The 13,339-nt window shown below is 51.4% G+C and overlaps 1 protein-coding gene across 1 annotated transcript; it reads left to right on the top strand.

Moving 5' to 3' along the window:
- Positions 1–1,179: 1,179 nt before the first annotated feature.
- Rbp3 (retinol binding protein 3) lies at positions 1,180–10,495 on the top strand. The gene is made up of 4 exons (XM_070020389.1): positions 1,180–4,227; positions 6,393–6,583; positions 8,398–8,540; positions 10,173–10,495. The coding sequence occupies exons 1-4, from the start codon at positions 1,180–1,182 to the stop codon at positions 10,493–10,495; spliced, it is 3,705 nt and encodes a 1,234-aa protein (XP_069876490.1).
- The last annotated feature ends 2,844 nt before the right edge of the window (positions 10,496–13,339 follow it).

The following is a 13,339-nucleotide window of genomic DNA, read 5'->3' as shown; positions in this document are numbered from 1 at the left end:
ATCTGAGAATTGTGATTCCTCCAAGCAAGCTGGGGTAGGAAAGTCTGTGAGACTCTTATCTCTAAGTAACTGCCAAAAAGCCAGAAGTGGAGCTTTTGCTCAAGTAGTGGAGCACCAGCCTTAAGTGAAAAAGCTAAGAAACAGTGGCCAGGTCCTGCATTCAAGCTCCAGTACTGGCACCAAAAAAGGAGGAGGAGGAGGAGGAGGAGGAGGTGGAGGAGGACGAGGACGAGGACGAGGAGGACGAGGACGAGGAGGAAAGAAACAGATGTGCTCTGAGCAGGTTGGGGCCAAGTCCTGGATTTGATGTAAGGCCTAGTAATGCAAAGTCTCAATTCTTTCTCCAACTGCAGAGTGACCTGTGCAGTTACTCCTAAGACCTCAAAGCAAACATTACTTCATCAGGAGTCACACTGGTCGCACCTACAGTACCCTGTGGTGAGATGCTTTGAGGGGTATATCTGGATCTCAGAGGTGTTAGCAGATCCTGAGGTGAGCAATGGCCCCTAATCAACCTCTGCACTGTCTGAGAAAACTGTGGCTCCGCAGACTTCTTCCCACTGCCCCCCCCCACCTATAGCTCACCTGAAAGTGTGGGTTCATTTAGTTACTGAATTCTTTGTAAAACAAAGGAGCCAGTAACTTACTGGGTGTTGAAAAGAACTTCATACAAATGTAACAAATTTTCTCATTTAATCTCCTCAATATATAAGCTTCTTTCCTAGTCCTACAGTATAGAAGAGAGCAGATCCCGGACCTCCAGAGGCTCATAAGAGGTCATCCAGGAGGGTGGGGAAATGCTACTTATTTGCCAGTTAATAACATTACTTTAGAAAGCTCTGGTGCAAACTATCAGTTTGTAAAACACAGCATAGAAACTCAAACAAGTCATTCCCATTATTTTACACAGGGACAGCTCAACAAGATGAGATCCACTGATCCTTCCAATCAAATTACCCCGGCCCCTTCTCTCCAGTCTGCCCCAGGCTGATGCACTTGAATTAGACAGGATTAAAGGCTTACTGGAGCTAGAAGCCTCGTCTCCACTCCTGAGTTGAGCCCTAAACCTTCTGTCTGCCCACTGAGAAGGACAAGGAAGGAAGGCAGCTCAGAGCAGAGCACAAATCTTGTACTCTGTAAAACAAGCAAGTTTCCTGGAGCAAGTTTCCTGGGGACCCAATGATGAAAGAATGGGTCCTGATCTTGTCCATGCTGCTCTGTGGCCTGGCTGGCCCAACACACCTGTTCCAGCCCAGCCTGGTCCTGGATATGGCCAAGGTCCTCCTGGATAACTACTGCTTCCCAGAGAACCTGATGGGAATGCAGGCGGCCATCCAGCAAGCCATGAAGAGTCAGGAGATTCTGGGCATCTCAGACCCTCAGACACTGGCTCATGTGCTGACAGCTGGGGTGCAGAGCTCTCTGAATGACCCCCGCCTGGTTATCTCCTACGAACCCAGCACCCTGGAGGCTCCCCGGCAAACCACAGCTCCCAGCAACTACACCCAAGAGGAGCTGCTAACCTGGCTGCAGGAGAAGATACACCATGAGGTCCTGGAGGGTAACGTGGGCTACCTGAGGGTGGATGACCTCCCAGGCCAGGAGGTGCTGAGCAAGCTCGGAGATTTCTTGGTGGCCCACGTGTGGAGCCAACTCATGGGCACCTCTGCCTTGGTGCTGGATCTCCGACATTGCACCAGCGGCCACGTCTCAGGAATCCCCTATGTCATTTCCTACCTGCACCCTGGGAACACGGTCTTGCACGTGGATACCATCTACGATCGCCCCTCCAACACCACCACGGAGATCTGGACCCTACCCAAGGTCCTGGGAGAAAGATACAGCGCTGAGAAGGATGTGGTGGTCCTCACCAGCGGCCGCACCGGAGGAGTGGCCGAGGACATCGCCTACATCCTCAAGCAGATGCGCAGGGCCATCGTGGTGGGGGAGCGGACCGAGGGAGGAGCCCTGGATCTCCAGAAGCTCAGGATAGGCCAATCGGACTTCTTCCTCACCGTCCCTGTATCCAGATCTCTGGGCCCCCTGGGCGGAGGTAGCCAGACCTGGGAGGGCAGCGGGGTGTTGCCCTGCGTGGGGACACCGGCCGAGCAGGCACTGGAGAAGGCCCTGGCCATCCTCACCTTGCGCCGCTCCCTGCCAGGGGTCATCCAGCGCCTGCAGGAGGCCCTGCAGGACTATTACACGCTGGTGGACCGTGTGCCAGCCCTGTTGCATCACCTGGCCAACATGGACTACTCAGCAGTGGTCTCTGAGGAGGATCTGGTCACGAAGCTCAATGCCGGCTTGCAAGCTGTGTCTGAAGATCCCCGTCTCCTGGTGCGGGCCGTCGGGCCCCGAGAGACATCTTCAGGGCCGGAGGCTGGAGCTGAAGATCCCCCGGTGACAGGCTCTGAAGTGCCGCAGGATGAGGCGGCCCGGAGCGCCCTGATCGACTCTGTGTTCCAGGTGTCGGTGTTGCCGGGCAACGTGGGCTACCTGCGCTTTGACAAGTTCGCGGACGCCTCGGTGCTGGGCGCGCTGGGGCCGCACGTGCTGCGCCAGGTGTGGGCCCCCCTGCAGGACACGGAGCACCTCATCATGGACCTGCGCCACAACCCGGGGGGGCCCTCGTCGGCCGTGCCCCTGCTGCTGTCTTATTTCCAGGGCCCCGAGGATGGCCCCGTGCGCCTGTTCACCACCTACGACCGTCGGACCAACGTCACGCAGGAGCATTTCAGCCACCGGGAGCTGCTGGGCCGGCGCTACGGCAACCAGCGCGGCGTGTACCTGCTCACCAGCCACCGCACGGCCACGGCCGCCGAGGAGTTCGCCTTCCTCATGCAGTCGCTGGGCTGGGCCACCCTGGTGGGGGAGATCACGGCGGGCAGCCTGCTCCACACGTGCGTGGTGCCCTTGCTGGAGGCGCCCGAGGGCGGCTTGGTGCTCATCGTGCCCGTCCTCACCTTCATCGACAACCACGGGGAGGGCTGGCTGGGCGGAGGCGTGGTGCCCGACGCCATCGTGCTGGCCGAGGAGGCCCTGGACAGGGCCCAGGAAGTGTTAGATTTCCACCGCAGCCTGGGGGCCCTGGTGGAGGGCACGGGGCGCCTGCTGGAGGCCCATTATGCCCGTCCGGAAGTGGTGGAACAAACCAGCGCCCTGCTTCGGGCTAAACTAGCCCGGGGAGCCTACCGCACGGCGGTGGACTTGGAGTCCCTGGCCTCGCAGCTCACGGCTGACCTGCAGGAGGTGTCTGAGGATCACCGCCTGCTCGTGTTCCACAGCCCCGGGGAGCTGGTGGCAGAGGAGGTGCCCCTGCCGCCCCCCGCGGTCCCCTCTCCAGAAGAGCTCTCCTACCTGATCGAGGCTCTCTTCAAGACCGACGTGCTACCCGGCCAGCTTGGCTACCTGAGATTCGACGCCATGGCAGAACTGGAGACAGTGAAGGCCATCGGGCCACAGCTGGTGAAGCTGGTGTGGCAGAAGCTGGTAGACACGGCCGCCCTGGTTGTGGACCTGCGTTACAACCCGGGCAGCTACTCTTCGGCCGTCCCCCTGCTCTGTTCCTACTTCTTCGAGGCAGAGCCCCCTCAGCACCTCTACTCCATCTTCGACAGAGCCACCTCGAGAGTCACAAAGGTGTGGACCCTGCCCCAGGCTGCCGGGCAGCGCTACGGGCCCCACAAGGACCTCTACATCCTGATGAGCCACACCAGCGGCTCGGCCGCAGAGGCGTTCGCTCACACCATGCAGGACCTGCAGAGGGCCACGGTCATCGGCGAGCCCACAGCTGGAGGCGCCCTCTCCGTGGGCATCTACCAAGTGGGCACCAGCCCCTTGTATGCCTCCATGCCCACCCAGATGGCCCTCAGTGCCACCACTGGTGAGGCCTGGGATCTGGCTGGTGTAGAGCCTGACATCACAGTACCCATGAGCGAGGCCCTCTCCACCGCCCAGGACATAGTGGCCCTGCGTGCCAAGGTGCCCACCGTGCTGCAGACGGCTGGGAAGCTGGTGGCTGATAATTATGCATCCCCCGAGCTGGGGGCCAAGATGGCTGCCAAGCTGAGCGGTCTGCAGAGTCGCTATGCACTGGTGACTTCCGAAGGGGCCCTGGCAGAGATGCTGGGAGCTGACTTGCAGATGTTGTCCGGAGACCCACACCTGAAGACTGCCCACATCCCTGAGGATGCCAAGGACCGCATTCCCGGCATTGTACCCATGCAGGTGAGATACAAGGGAGGCCAGGCCCTCACCCGATTCTGGGAGTGAAGTGTGCCTAGTGAAAGACCAGGGCTTCCAGGCTTGTTTCTATGTCATCTGCCAGTCATGTCTTGTTTCCTGTCTGGCACTATGTCCCATCTACTTTTTGAACACCTCTGTAGAGCATCTGCGTTCAAGAGAACCCAGTGTGAACTGCTAGGGTAAAGGAGGACTTCCCAGTTCTGGTTGGAAGGCAAGAGTTTGTGAGGGTTTTCAGCATCAGTGTTGGGGAAAAGGGAAATCAGTAAGTTTCCTGAGGTCCTGAGCTATGGTTTCCTCCACTGCAAATATAGGGTTTGTGCTCATGCTATCGGCTTCAAGGGTTTGTATGAGTCAGGGCAAAGCTGGAAAGTGAAGGCAGGGGCTGAGAAGGAGGCAGATCCCCAGCCTCATGGCTTCAGAACTAAAATATGGAGCCTAGACACAGGCCTATCTTGGCTAGAAGCCCACTGCCCACCTCCTCCCTTCCACAGTGCACAGGATGTGGCCTGAGCCCACTGCCCACCCCCTCTCTCCCACAATGCAAAGTGGCACTGAGGTAGGCACAGGACAAGAATTCAAGGATGAGAATTTCAGAAGAAGGTTGCTATAGTCAAAGTAAGGTAGAGTGCGGCCACTGAGGGTGGGTAAGGGAAAGTTCTTTGCACCAGTAGCCAAGGGAGCTGCGAGATTCAGGGTCTCCACACTCGGTAAGCACTGTCAAAAGCAGCACTGTTGACATCTCTCCACAGTTTTCTCATGAGTGATGCTGTGTGTGTGTGTGTGTGTGTGTGTGTGTGTGTGTGTGTGTGTGTGTGTGTGTGTGTGTGTGTGTGTGTGTGTGTGTGTGTGTGTGTGTGTGTTGCCAGTGAGTGGACAGGGCAGCACAGCCCTGGCTTTCTTGAAAGGAGACCTGAGGGGGGTGGGGCCTTGACAGTTCACAGCTGACAGGGAGGTGCTCACTGAGCAGGAAGCCAGATGGGTAGGCAGGGGAGGCAGACATGGGAATGTATTACTGAAGCTACTTTGCTGAACATAGCACGATGAACTCACCAGGACCCACACAGGTCTGAGGAACACATCCTGGAGCTGTGCCTCTGCCAGTAAAAGAAATCCAGCAGGGCCCAGTGGCCAAAGGTCACCTTGGAGACATGGGTCTTGTGTGCTCACTCACAAGGTAATGGCCTGGAGCAGAGTGTGGGCAGGCAGGGCTGCTGCTAGGCGGCCTGCCCATGGGGCTGGACAACCTGCTGCTGTTAGGGACTGGGGGCAGAGTCTCCACCCATGAAGGAGGATCCTACATTGGACTTACAGAACCCCCAATTTCCACATTTCCTGCTTGTTCCTTTCCATCACAGCCAAGTTTCACAATTTGGATCAGTAGTCATCCCTTAATCGTTGTGTGACCTCAGGCAAGTTACTTAATATAGCTGTGCTTCATAGTCCTCACAAAGAGAGTAGAATAATGGCATTGCTTCTACACAGTGATTGTGAGTGTGAAAATTAAGAACTGCAAAGTGTCTAGCCCAGGGTCTGTCCCCTAGAAAAGGTAACTTTGCCTTCCCTTCGAGTCCCAGTGTTGGAGAGGAAGATGAGCCTGGGCATATTGGAAAGTGTCTAGTGGGTTTGGTGGAACCAGAGAGGAGATTGTATGTAATACTTTCAGTTCTGAACACCATGATGTGGGGTTGGCAGATCTGAGCAAGAAGACTGCTAATAGACCCAGGCCCATAGTAACCCACAAGATATGCTATTGGAAAAGTCCCTGGCCCATTGACTCCTTCAAGGATGTTAGTTTCCTAACCATTCCTCTTGTGTTTCTCAGGATATAAAGTGGACCCATGGCTGGGTACCAGTAGCTCATGCCTGTAATTCTAGATACTCAAAAGGCTGAGATCTGAGGATCACAATCTGAAGCCAACCCAGGAAAGTTTGTGAGACTCTTATCTCCAATTGATCGCCAAGAAGCCAGACATAGAGGTATGGCTCAGGTGATAGAGTGCTAGTCTCGAGTCAGAAAGCTAAGGGACAGTGCCCAGGCCCTGAGTTCAAGCACACACTCGCACATACAAAAGATGGACCAATGGCTTCCCTTTCTGGGTTCTGCAATTAGCTCTCCTGTTGCTGAGCTTGGCCTCTCATTCCTTCAGATCCCTTCCCCTGAAGTCTTTGAAGACCTGATCAAATTCTCTTTCCACACTAATGTGCTGGAGGACAACATTGGCTACCTGAGGTTTGACATGTTTGGGGACTGTGAGCTGCTCACCCAGGTCTCGGAGCTGCTGGTGGAGCACATCTGGAAGAAGATCGTGCACACGGATGCCCTGATCATTGACATGAGGTCAGTGAAGTGGTTCCAGCCATGCCTAGCCCTCCTGGGAGACATCCAGAAATGTGGGCCTCAGTGGGGAAGAAAAAGTACCCTGAGACTTAGTCCAAGGAGCTGAGAGGGACCAGGACACCTGCCGACCAGGGCTCCAGACAGCAGACCAGGGGTTCAGGTGTAATTGGCCCCCACACTGGTACTTTGTTTAAGCTCTTCTAATGATCTCCATGTGTATTTCTGGTTCTGGTCCTAGCAATTCGATGGGAGGGAAAATATCAAAAATGCTGATACCCAGGCCCCACCCAGCCCCCTTTATCAGCAACCTAGGAGCAGAAGTAGTATAGTTGACAAGCTTCCCATGTGATTCCAATGACTAGTCATGTTTAGGGCAGCCAACCCTCCACCTGTAGCTGAACCCAGATCATACAAAAGCAACCTATTACCACCTTCTTCATGACAATTGCAAGAGAAATGGAACATAAACCATTTTTCTGCTAAAAGAAATCTTCTTTGTAGCCCCACATGGTCCCCAGAAGGACGTCTAGTGATGTCCCTTAGTTTCCGTAAGAACATGCATACTATACCAAACTTCCATCACAGAGCAGCTCTCCATGTTTCCAATGGACCCCATGTAGAGCAGCCCGCAGACTCAAGTCTCCTGTGACTCCCAAGTCCATCTTGGACATAGGCTGGACACCTTCCATAGGCTTGGGGAGGAGCAGGCTGTTCCTCTCTATGGGGACCCTTCCCCTTCCCCTGCTGCCTGTCAGAGAGGCAGCAGGGTAAGTGATTTGGGAGCATCCAGACCAGGTGCATAGGTCTCAGTCACCACTAGGTGGCAATGAAATCTGTGAGGCAGGTTTTTTCCTCCTGGAAGGTAAATCATTTCCCAACAGATGGTTTAATGTATGCCTAGAAACAAGGTGGGTGGATCTTGTGGGTCTCTGAGTATTTTGTGCCACAGACCTGTTAGGGAACATTTAAGCCACTCTTATGTCAAGTTCTTTTCTGATTAAATTCTAGGTGCTGGTACTGGGACTTGACATAAGGGCATAGGCACTATACTCTTAGCTTTTTTTTTTTTTAAATGCTCTACCACTTCAGCCACAATCCAAATTTCAGCTTTTTGTCAGTTAATTGGAGCTTAGTGTCCCATGGACTTCCCTACCCCAGTTGGCTTTGAACTATGATCCTCAAATCCCAGCCCCTTGAGTAGCTAGGATTACAAGTGAGAGCCACCAGCACCTGGCTATCACGCATGTTTTTAAAGACAAGAAGGCCAACAGATGACAGTGGCTCATGTCTGTAATTCTATCTACTCAGGAAACTGAGATCTTGAGCATCATGGTTCAAAGCCATCCCAGGTAGGAAAGTCCGTGGGACTCTTTTCTCCAATTAACCACCCAAAAGTGAGAAAGTTGAGCTGTGGCTCAAGTGATAGAGTACTAGCTTTGAGCACAAAAGCTCAGGGACAATGTCCAGGGTCTGAGTTCAGGACCAGCACATAAGTGTGTACATGCATGTGGGCATACACACACCAAGTATTAACACGTGATCAGAGGAAAGGGCACACTATTCAGTAGTCTCTCAATGTATTTGACCACAGAGTCTCTTAGTGTCAAGCGACTAGTGTTCTGGGAATCACTTCAGGCCATGTCCCACTCTATGAAATTCTGAAGGGGGAAGAAGGGATACCATATTCAGGCTGTCTAGAATTTAAACTCTCCACAGAGCAAGGGTTCTTGCTGTAGCAGGATATTGCAGAGGGGTATTGAAGTTTCCCTGTGAGCTCCCCTCTACCATGGTGGACCCCACTTCCTTTTCTTCAGGTTCAACATTGGTGGCCCTACCTCCTCCATCTCTGCCCTGTGCTCCTACTTCTTTGATGAGGGCCCTCCCATTCTACTGGACAGGATCTACAGCCGGCCCAATGATTCTGTCAGCGAACTCTGGACTCATACCCAGCTCGCAGGTACATGAAGATTTCCCCTTTTGGTTATCATTCTAGATGCTTCTGGAAAATTGGAGAAAGATAGCTTGAGATTAGGTAACAGTGACCAAAAGAACATAAATCTCCTAGCCTGGCCCATGCATTTGGTATAATGACATTTAATCTCTGCCCACTGTCTGTCTTACTCATTTTCTGGAGTAGAAAAATGTCAGTTGACTAGATTAAATATCTTGTTTAGGTCACTCAGGTCATAAGTAAAAGAGCCAACATGTGAACGTTTCTCTCTAATACCAGCATGACCACCCACTTTGGATACTATAACCACAGAAATAGAAGCATCTCTCCAACCAATCACTAAATCCACCAATTTTCCAGCCTTCCCTTTCCTGCCTCATCCTAGAGAAATGTCTGAAGAAACAGAGACAGCCTCTGAGCTTTATAGTCCCAGAATTCACAAAACCCCTTCCTGGGTAATGACCTCCGTCCTTCTCTAGCTCAGCATGCAAAACCAGTGATTCTCAGATCTGACCACAAGAGGGCACTGGAGAGGCCAATACGGGGTGCTTATGACCTGGGGACTCGGTTGCCTTAATTCCTGCACTTCCTCCTTACACAGTATTGTATCGTAGCTTCTAAGCTACATACCCAATAATACTGCAAAATGTAAGCACAGATCAGAGTCCTGTGAATGTTACATCCAAGCCAGCATCTGTGGCTAGAAATTGAAATTAACTCAGATTTAAAGGTGGTAAGATACTGGAACTTGGTGTCCACAATGGGAGCCAAAGGCCATCTTGTGCTCAAAAGACTTGGAAAATCTACTATTGGGGACAAGAAACTAAGCAAAATACTTCATTAATGCTTTTCATTTGGTTACAGTCAAAAAATCATATATTGAATATCTTGGGTTAAATAGTTCACAATCAAAATTGACTTAATATGTTTTCTTTTCTTTTTGTGCCTGTAGTGGGGTTTGAACTCAGAGCCTGAGCACTGCCCCTTAGCTTTTTGACTTAAGGCTAGTGCTCTACCACTTGAGCCACAGCTTCACGTCCGGCTTCTGGGTGGTTAATTGAAGATAAGAGCCTCATGGATTTCCCTGCTTGGGCTGGCTTTGAACAGCAATCCTCAAATCTCAGCCTCCTGAGTAGCTGGGATTCAAGACACTGGCACCTGGCTAATCTGCTTTCTTTGTACTTGTTTGATATACTATGGAAAACCTTCAAATGGTGTTGACAGCTGTTAGGTTGTGCTGTCCTGCAGGGCTGGGCTGCTGATGCTAAGTCCCAAATGTTGCCATTCTGAGGGTCCAAATCGAAAGGTCAGATCCAGGGTTCCCATTTGTTAAGACGACAAAATACACATTGGCCCTTAAGAAATGCCAGGACTTTCTCTTCTTCTCTTCCTCCAATGATGAAGGAATCTGCCTGGCCGGGGAGAGGGGCTCGAACACTAAATGCTTATAATTCAGCACACACCCCTGTTTCCATTTCATAGAGGGCTCAGAGAGAAACCAAGGGCCCACAGGTGGATGCTGGCACTCAGACTCCACCCCAGCTACCCCCCCCCACCCTCCCACAGTTGGGCCAGCCCAGAGAAGGCAGGCCTGTGGATCATGACTTGACCTCATGCTGAAGGGTCTCTGTCTTCTAGGTGAACGCTATGGCTCCAAGAAGAGTGTGGTCATTCTGACCAGTGGCATGACTTCCGGAGCAGCTGAAGAGTTTACCTACATCATGAAGAGGCTGGGTCGGGCCCTGGTCATTGGGGAGGTGACCAGTGGGGGCTGCCAGCCACCACAGACCTACCATGTGGATGACACCCACCTGTACATTACCATCCCCACAGCCCGCTCCGTGGGATCCGCGGATGGCAGCTCTTGGGAGGGGGTGGGTGTGACCCCCCATGTGCTAATTCCTGCGGAAGTGGCCCTCGCCAAAGCTAAGGAGACACTCCAGCATGCCCTTCGAGGCTGAGGTCTGTGGGGTACCAGGAGGGCTTGTATGGACAGGGCTGGGGTATCATGCTATACCAGAAAATCCCCCCTGAGGCTGAGATGCAGCCCAGAAGCCTGCTCACCCTCAATAAGGTTGAGCACCGAGGGAGCCCTTGGAATTCATCCTCCCACTACTCACTACTGCCCTGTTCCTCCTTGCCTGGAGCCTCACAGACAAGAACACCCCCCCACCCCCAGAAACAATCTCCCTGAGTAGTTATTTGGGGGAGGTAAAATCCAGCTCAACCCTCACCCAGTCTGGTCCTCAGATTTCCACCAACAGCAGCTCTGTGGATAGAATGATGGGAGAAGAAAACAACCCCACTGGCATTTTCTAGTAGGTACTTCTATCAAAAGCAAATGAAACAAACGACTCATTTAATGGTAAGCCAAGGAGCACCTTGGTTTACAATGGAGTTATATTCCTATACACTTAACCTGACTGAAAAATATTGCTAAGTTAAAAATGCATTTAAGCCAGCTCTGGTGGCTCACATCTACAATCCTAGCCACTCAGGAGGCTAAGATCTGAGGATCGTGAATGGAAGCCAACCTGGGCAGGAAAGTTCATGAGACTCTTATCTCCAGTGAATCACCAATTAATCTCCAATTAAGCCAGAAGTGGAGCTGTGGCTCAAGTTGTAGAGTGCCAGCCTTGAGGAAGATGCTCAGGGACAGTGCCTAGACTCTGAGTTCAAGCCCCAGGTCCAGCACACACACACACACACACACACACACACACACACACACACACACACACACACACACACACACACACACACACACACACACACACACACACACACACACACACACACACACTGCATTTAAGACATGGACAAACTTACTGTGAAGTTAAAAATTTACAAGTCAAGGCATCATAAATTGGAGACTATCCATATATAATGTATTTAACCCAGTGTGAGCTATATTAACTTATATCCACAGTAGTGTTATTTTACCAATAATCAATATAGCAATTACAATGAATGGCATGTTTTTGTTTTTGTTTTGCTGCTACCAAAGTTTGAACTCAAGACCTCATGCTTGCTCACCTTGCTTGTTTGGCTGGTGTTCTACTAATTGAACCACACCTCCAGATCAGCCTTTAGCTAGTTATTTTGGAGATGGAGTTTAACAGTCTTCTGCCCAGCTGGCCTCAAACCTCAATCGTCTAGCTCTCCGCCTCCTGAGGAGCTCAGATCACAGGCGTGGACCTAATTAGCACCCAGTCGAGCATGTTTTTGTACAAAGTCTTTGGAAAGGGCTATGTAGCTCAGGTGATAAGCTAGATCTGCACATTTCCAGTGTTTGGTGGCCACCTGAAGCTGTGGCTCCCAAGAGGCCAGAGGCTTCAAATCTTTGAGCATCTGTCCCTGCTAAGACTCTACCTATGCTGACATGTGAGTGTCTCTCTCCTGACATGCTGTATAGCACTGTCTACTTACCCTAGCCTCATCCTGCCTGACACTGGCAGGACACCTGGCTCTGAGTTTAGATACATCGTGACACAAACATTTCTATATGCACAGGAAGGAAGTCTATGTTAGTGCCATCTGTGGTCCTCAGATGCTCACACTCAGCCAGCCCAGGGAGGGTCTGAGGAGACCAGAGGCTGGAAATAAGGCCCCTAGCTGGTGCTCTGGGATTCCGAGTGCCCTGTCATGCTAGAGAGATCAAGAACTCAAAAACAACAGCCTGTGAGGTTCTGTCCACAGTCCTGATGGAGGGGAAGCTGGTCATGAAAAGAGGGCATTCTCACCCCTAGTTGGGGCCCAGGAGCCCAGGGCCTTCAAGTGCAGTGACCAGTGTCATCTAGCCTTGGAAGGTGCCAAGGTCACACTGGAGCTGCCAGCCCTGCCGGATCAGTAAACTCCCCAAAGACAACTTCTGCTGGGCCTGGGGAACAGCCCTGGCCTGTCCAGCCTTGGGGGAGCTATGTAGCTCAGGGGGTGTCCACGGGGCAACCCTTGAGCTAACCCTATCCAAAGTCTGCCTGATCCAGGCTAAAATCTCACTGAAGTCCCTTGTTTTTCTGCCATATTCAAGTAAGGTCAAGTGGGTATAAAATTTGTGGTATACATGTGTACAATGTGATCTTATACTTTGAATCTTCAGGCAAATGTGTGACTACTTTTCAGTGTGATGAATTCTCTATCTTCCTTCCCCATTTCTCCATAGATAAATAGATAATAGATACATTATAGCAATCGGTAGATGATAAATACACACATGGTAGATAATAGATAGTGAAAGATGGATGATAGCTAGATAATAGATACATAGATGAATAAATAGATATACTGATGATAGATACAGATATGTATTTATGTATGTACATAGATACATGTATCTCTCTGAAGATCATGTAAATTTTTACCATGGTCTCTTCTAAGTGACAGAATTCTGGATATTAATTTTACCTTTGTAAATACTTGGCTGTTTTCTACCCCTTCCTAGTGATCACATGTCATCACTTTCCAATGCAATAGTCAGTATTCCAAAAGATAAAATAAATGATGTCACTGAGCACCTAACCCTGTCACCATCACCGGCCATTGTTACCTTGGTTCTTTCTCTAGATTTTCTTTTTATCTCACTGGGTTTCTTTGGCTCCCATTGCCAAGACTCATAGGCAGCTGATTGGGTTTAATGCGTGGTGCCAGGGCTGTGGGCTTCAGCAAATGGCACAGGTCCCAGAGATCTTCCACAGGGGAAGGGACAGAGAGATGAAATATTTGCGATTCTCTGTCTTCTGAGACCCAGGCTGCATGGATTCCTTCACCACAGGAGGGCACTGAGATACAGCAAGTTCAACAACCTG

The sequence above is a fragment of the Dipodomys merriami genome, unplaced genomic scaffold (assembly GCF_024711535.1).
Source record: "Dipodomys merriami isolate MVZ:Mamm:240054 unplaced genomic scaffold, mDipMer1.0.p SCAF_14, whole genome shotgun sequence".
Lineage (NCBI taxonomy): Eukaryota > Metazoa > Chordata > Mammalia > Rodentia > Heteromyidae > Dipodomys > Dipodomys merriami.
The sequence above is the reverse complement of the archived record's forward strand: the minus strand, read 5'-3'. Positions and strand labels throughout refer to the sequence as shown.

Excerpts from the sequence above, each read along its gene's own strand:
- Rbp3 (XM_070020389.1), top strand. The coding sequence starts at position 1,180 with ATGATGAAAGAATGGGTCCTGATCTTGTCCATGCTGCTCTGTGGCCTG. Across the intron at positions 4,228-6,392 it reads CCGGCATTGTACCCATGCAG|ATCCCTTCCCCTGAAGTCTT; the intron begins GTGAGATACAAG and ends TCATTCCTTCAG. Across the intron at positions 6,584-8,397 it reads GCCCTGATCATTGACATGAG|GTTCAACATTGGTGGCCCTA; the intron begins GTCAGTGAAGTG and ends CCTTTTCTTCAG.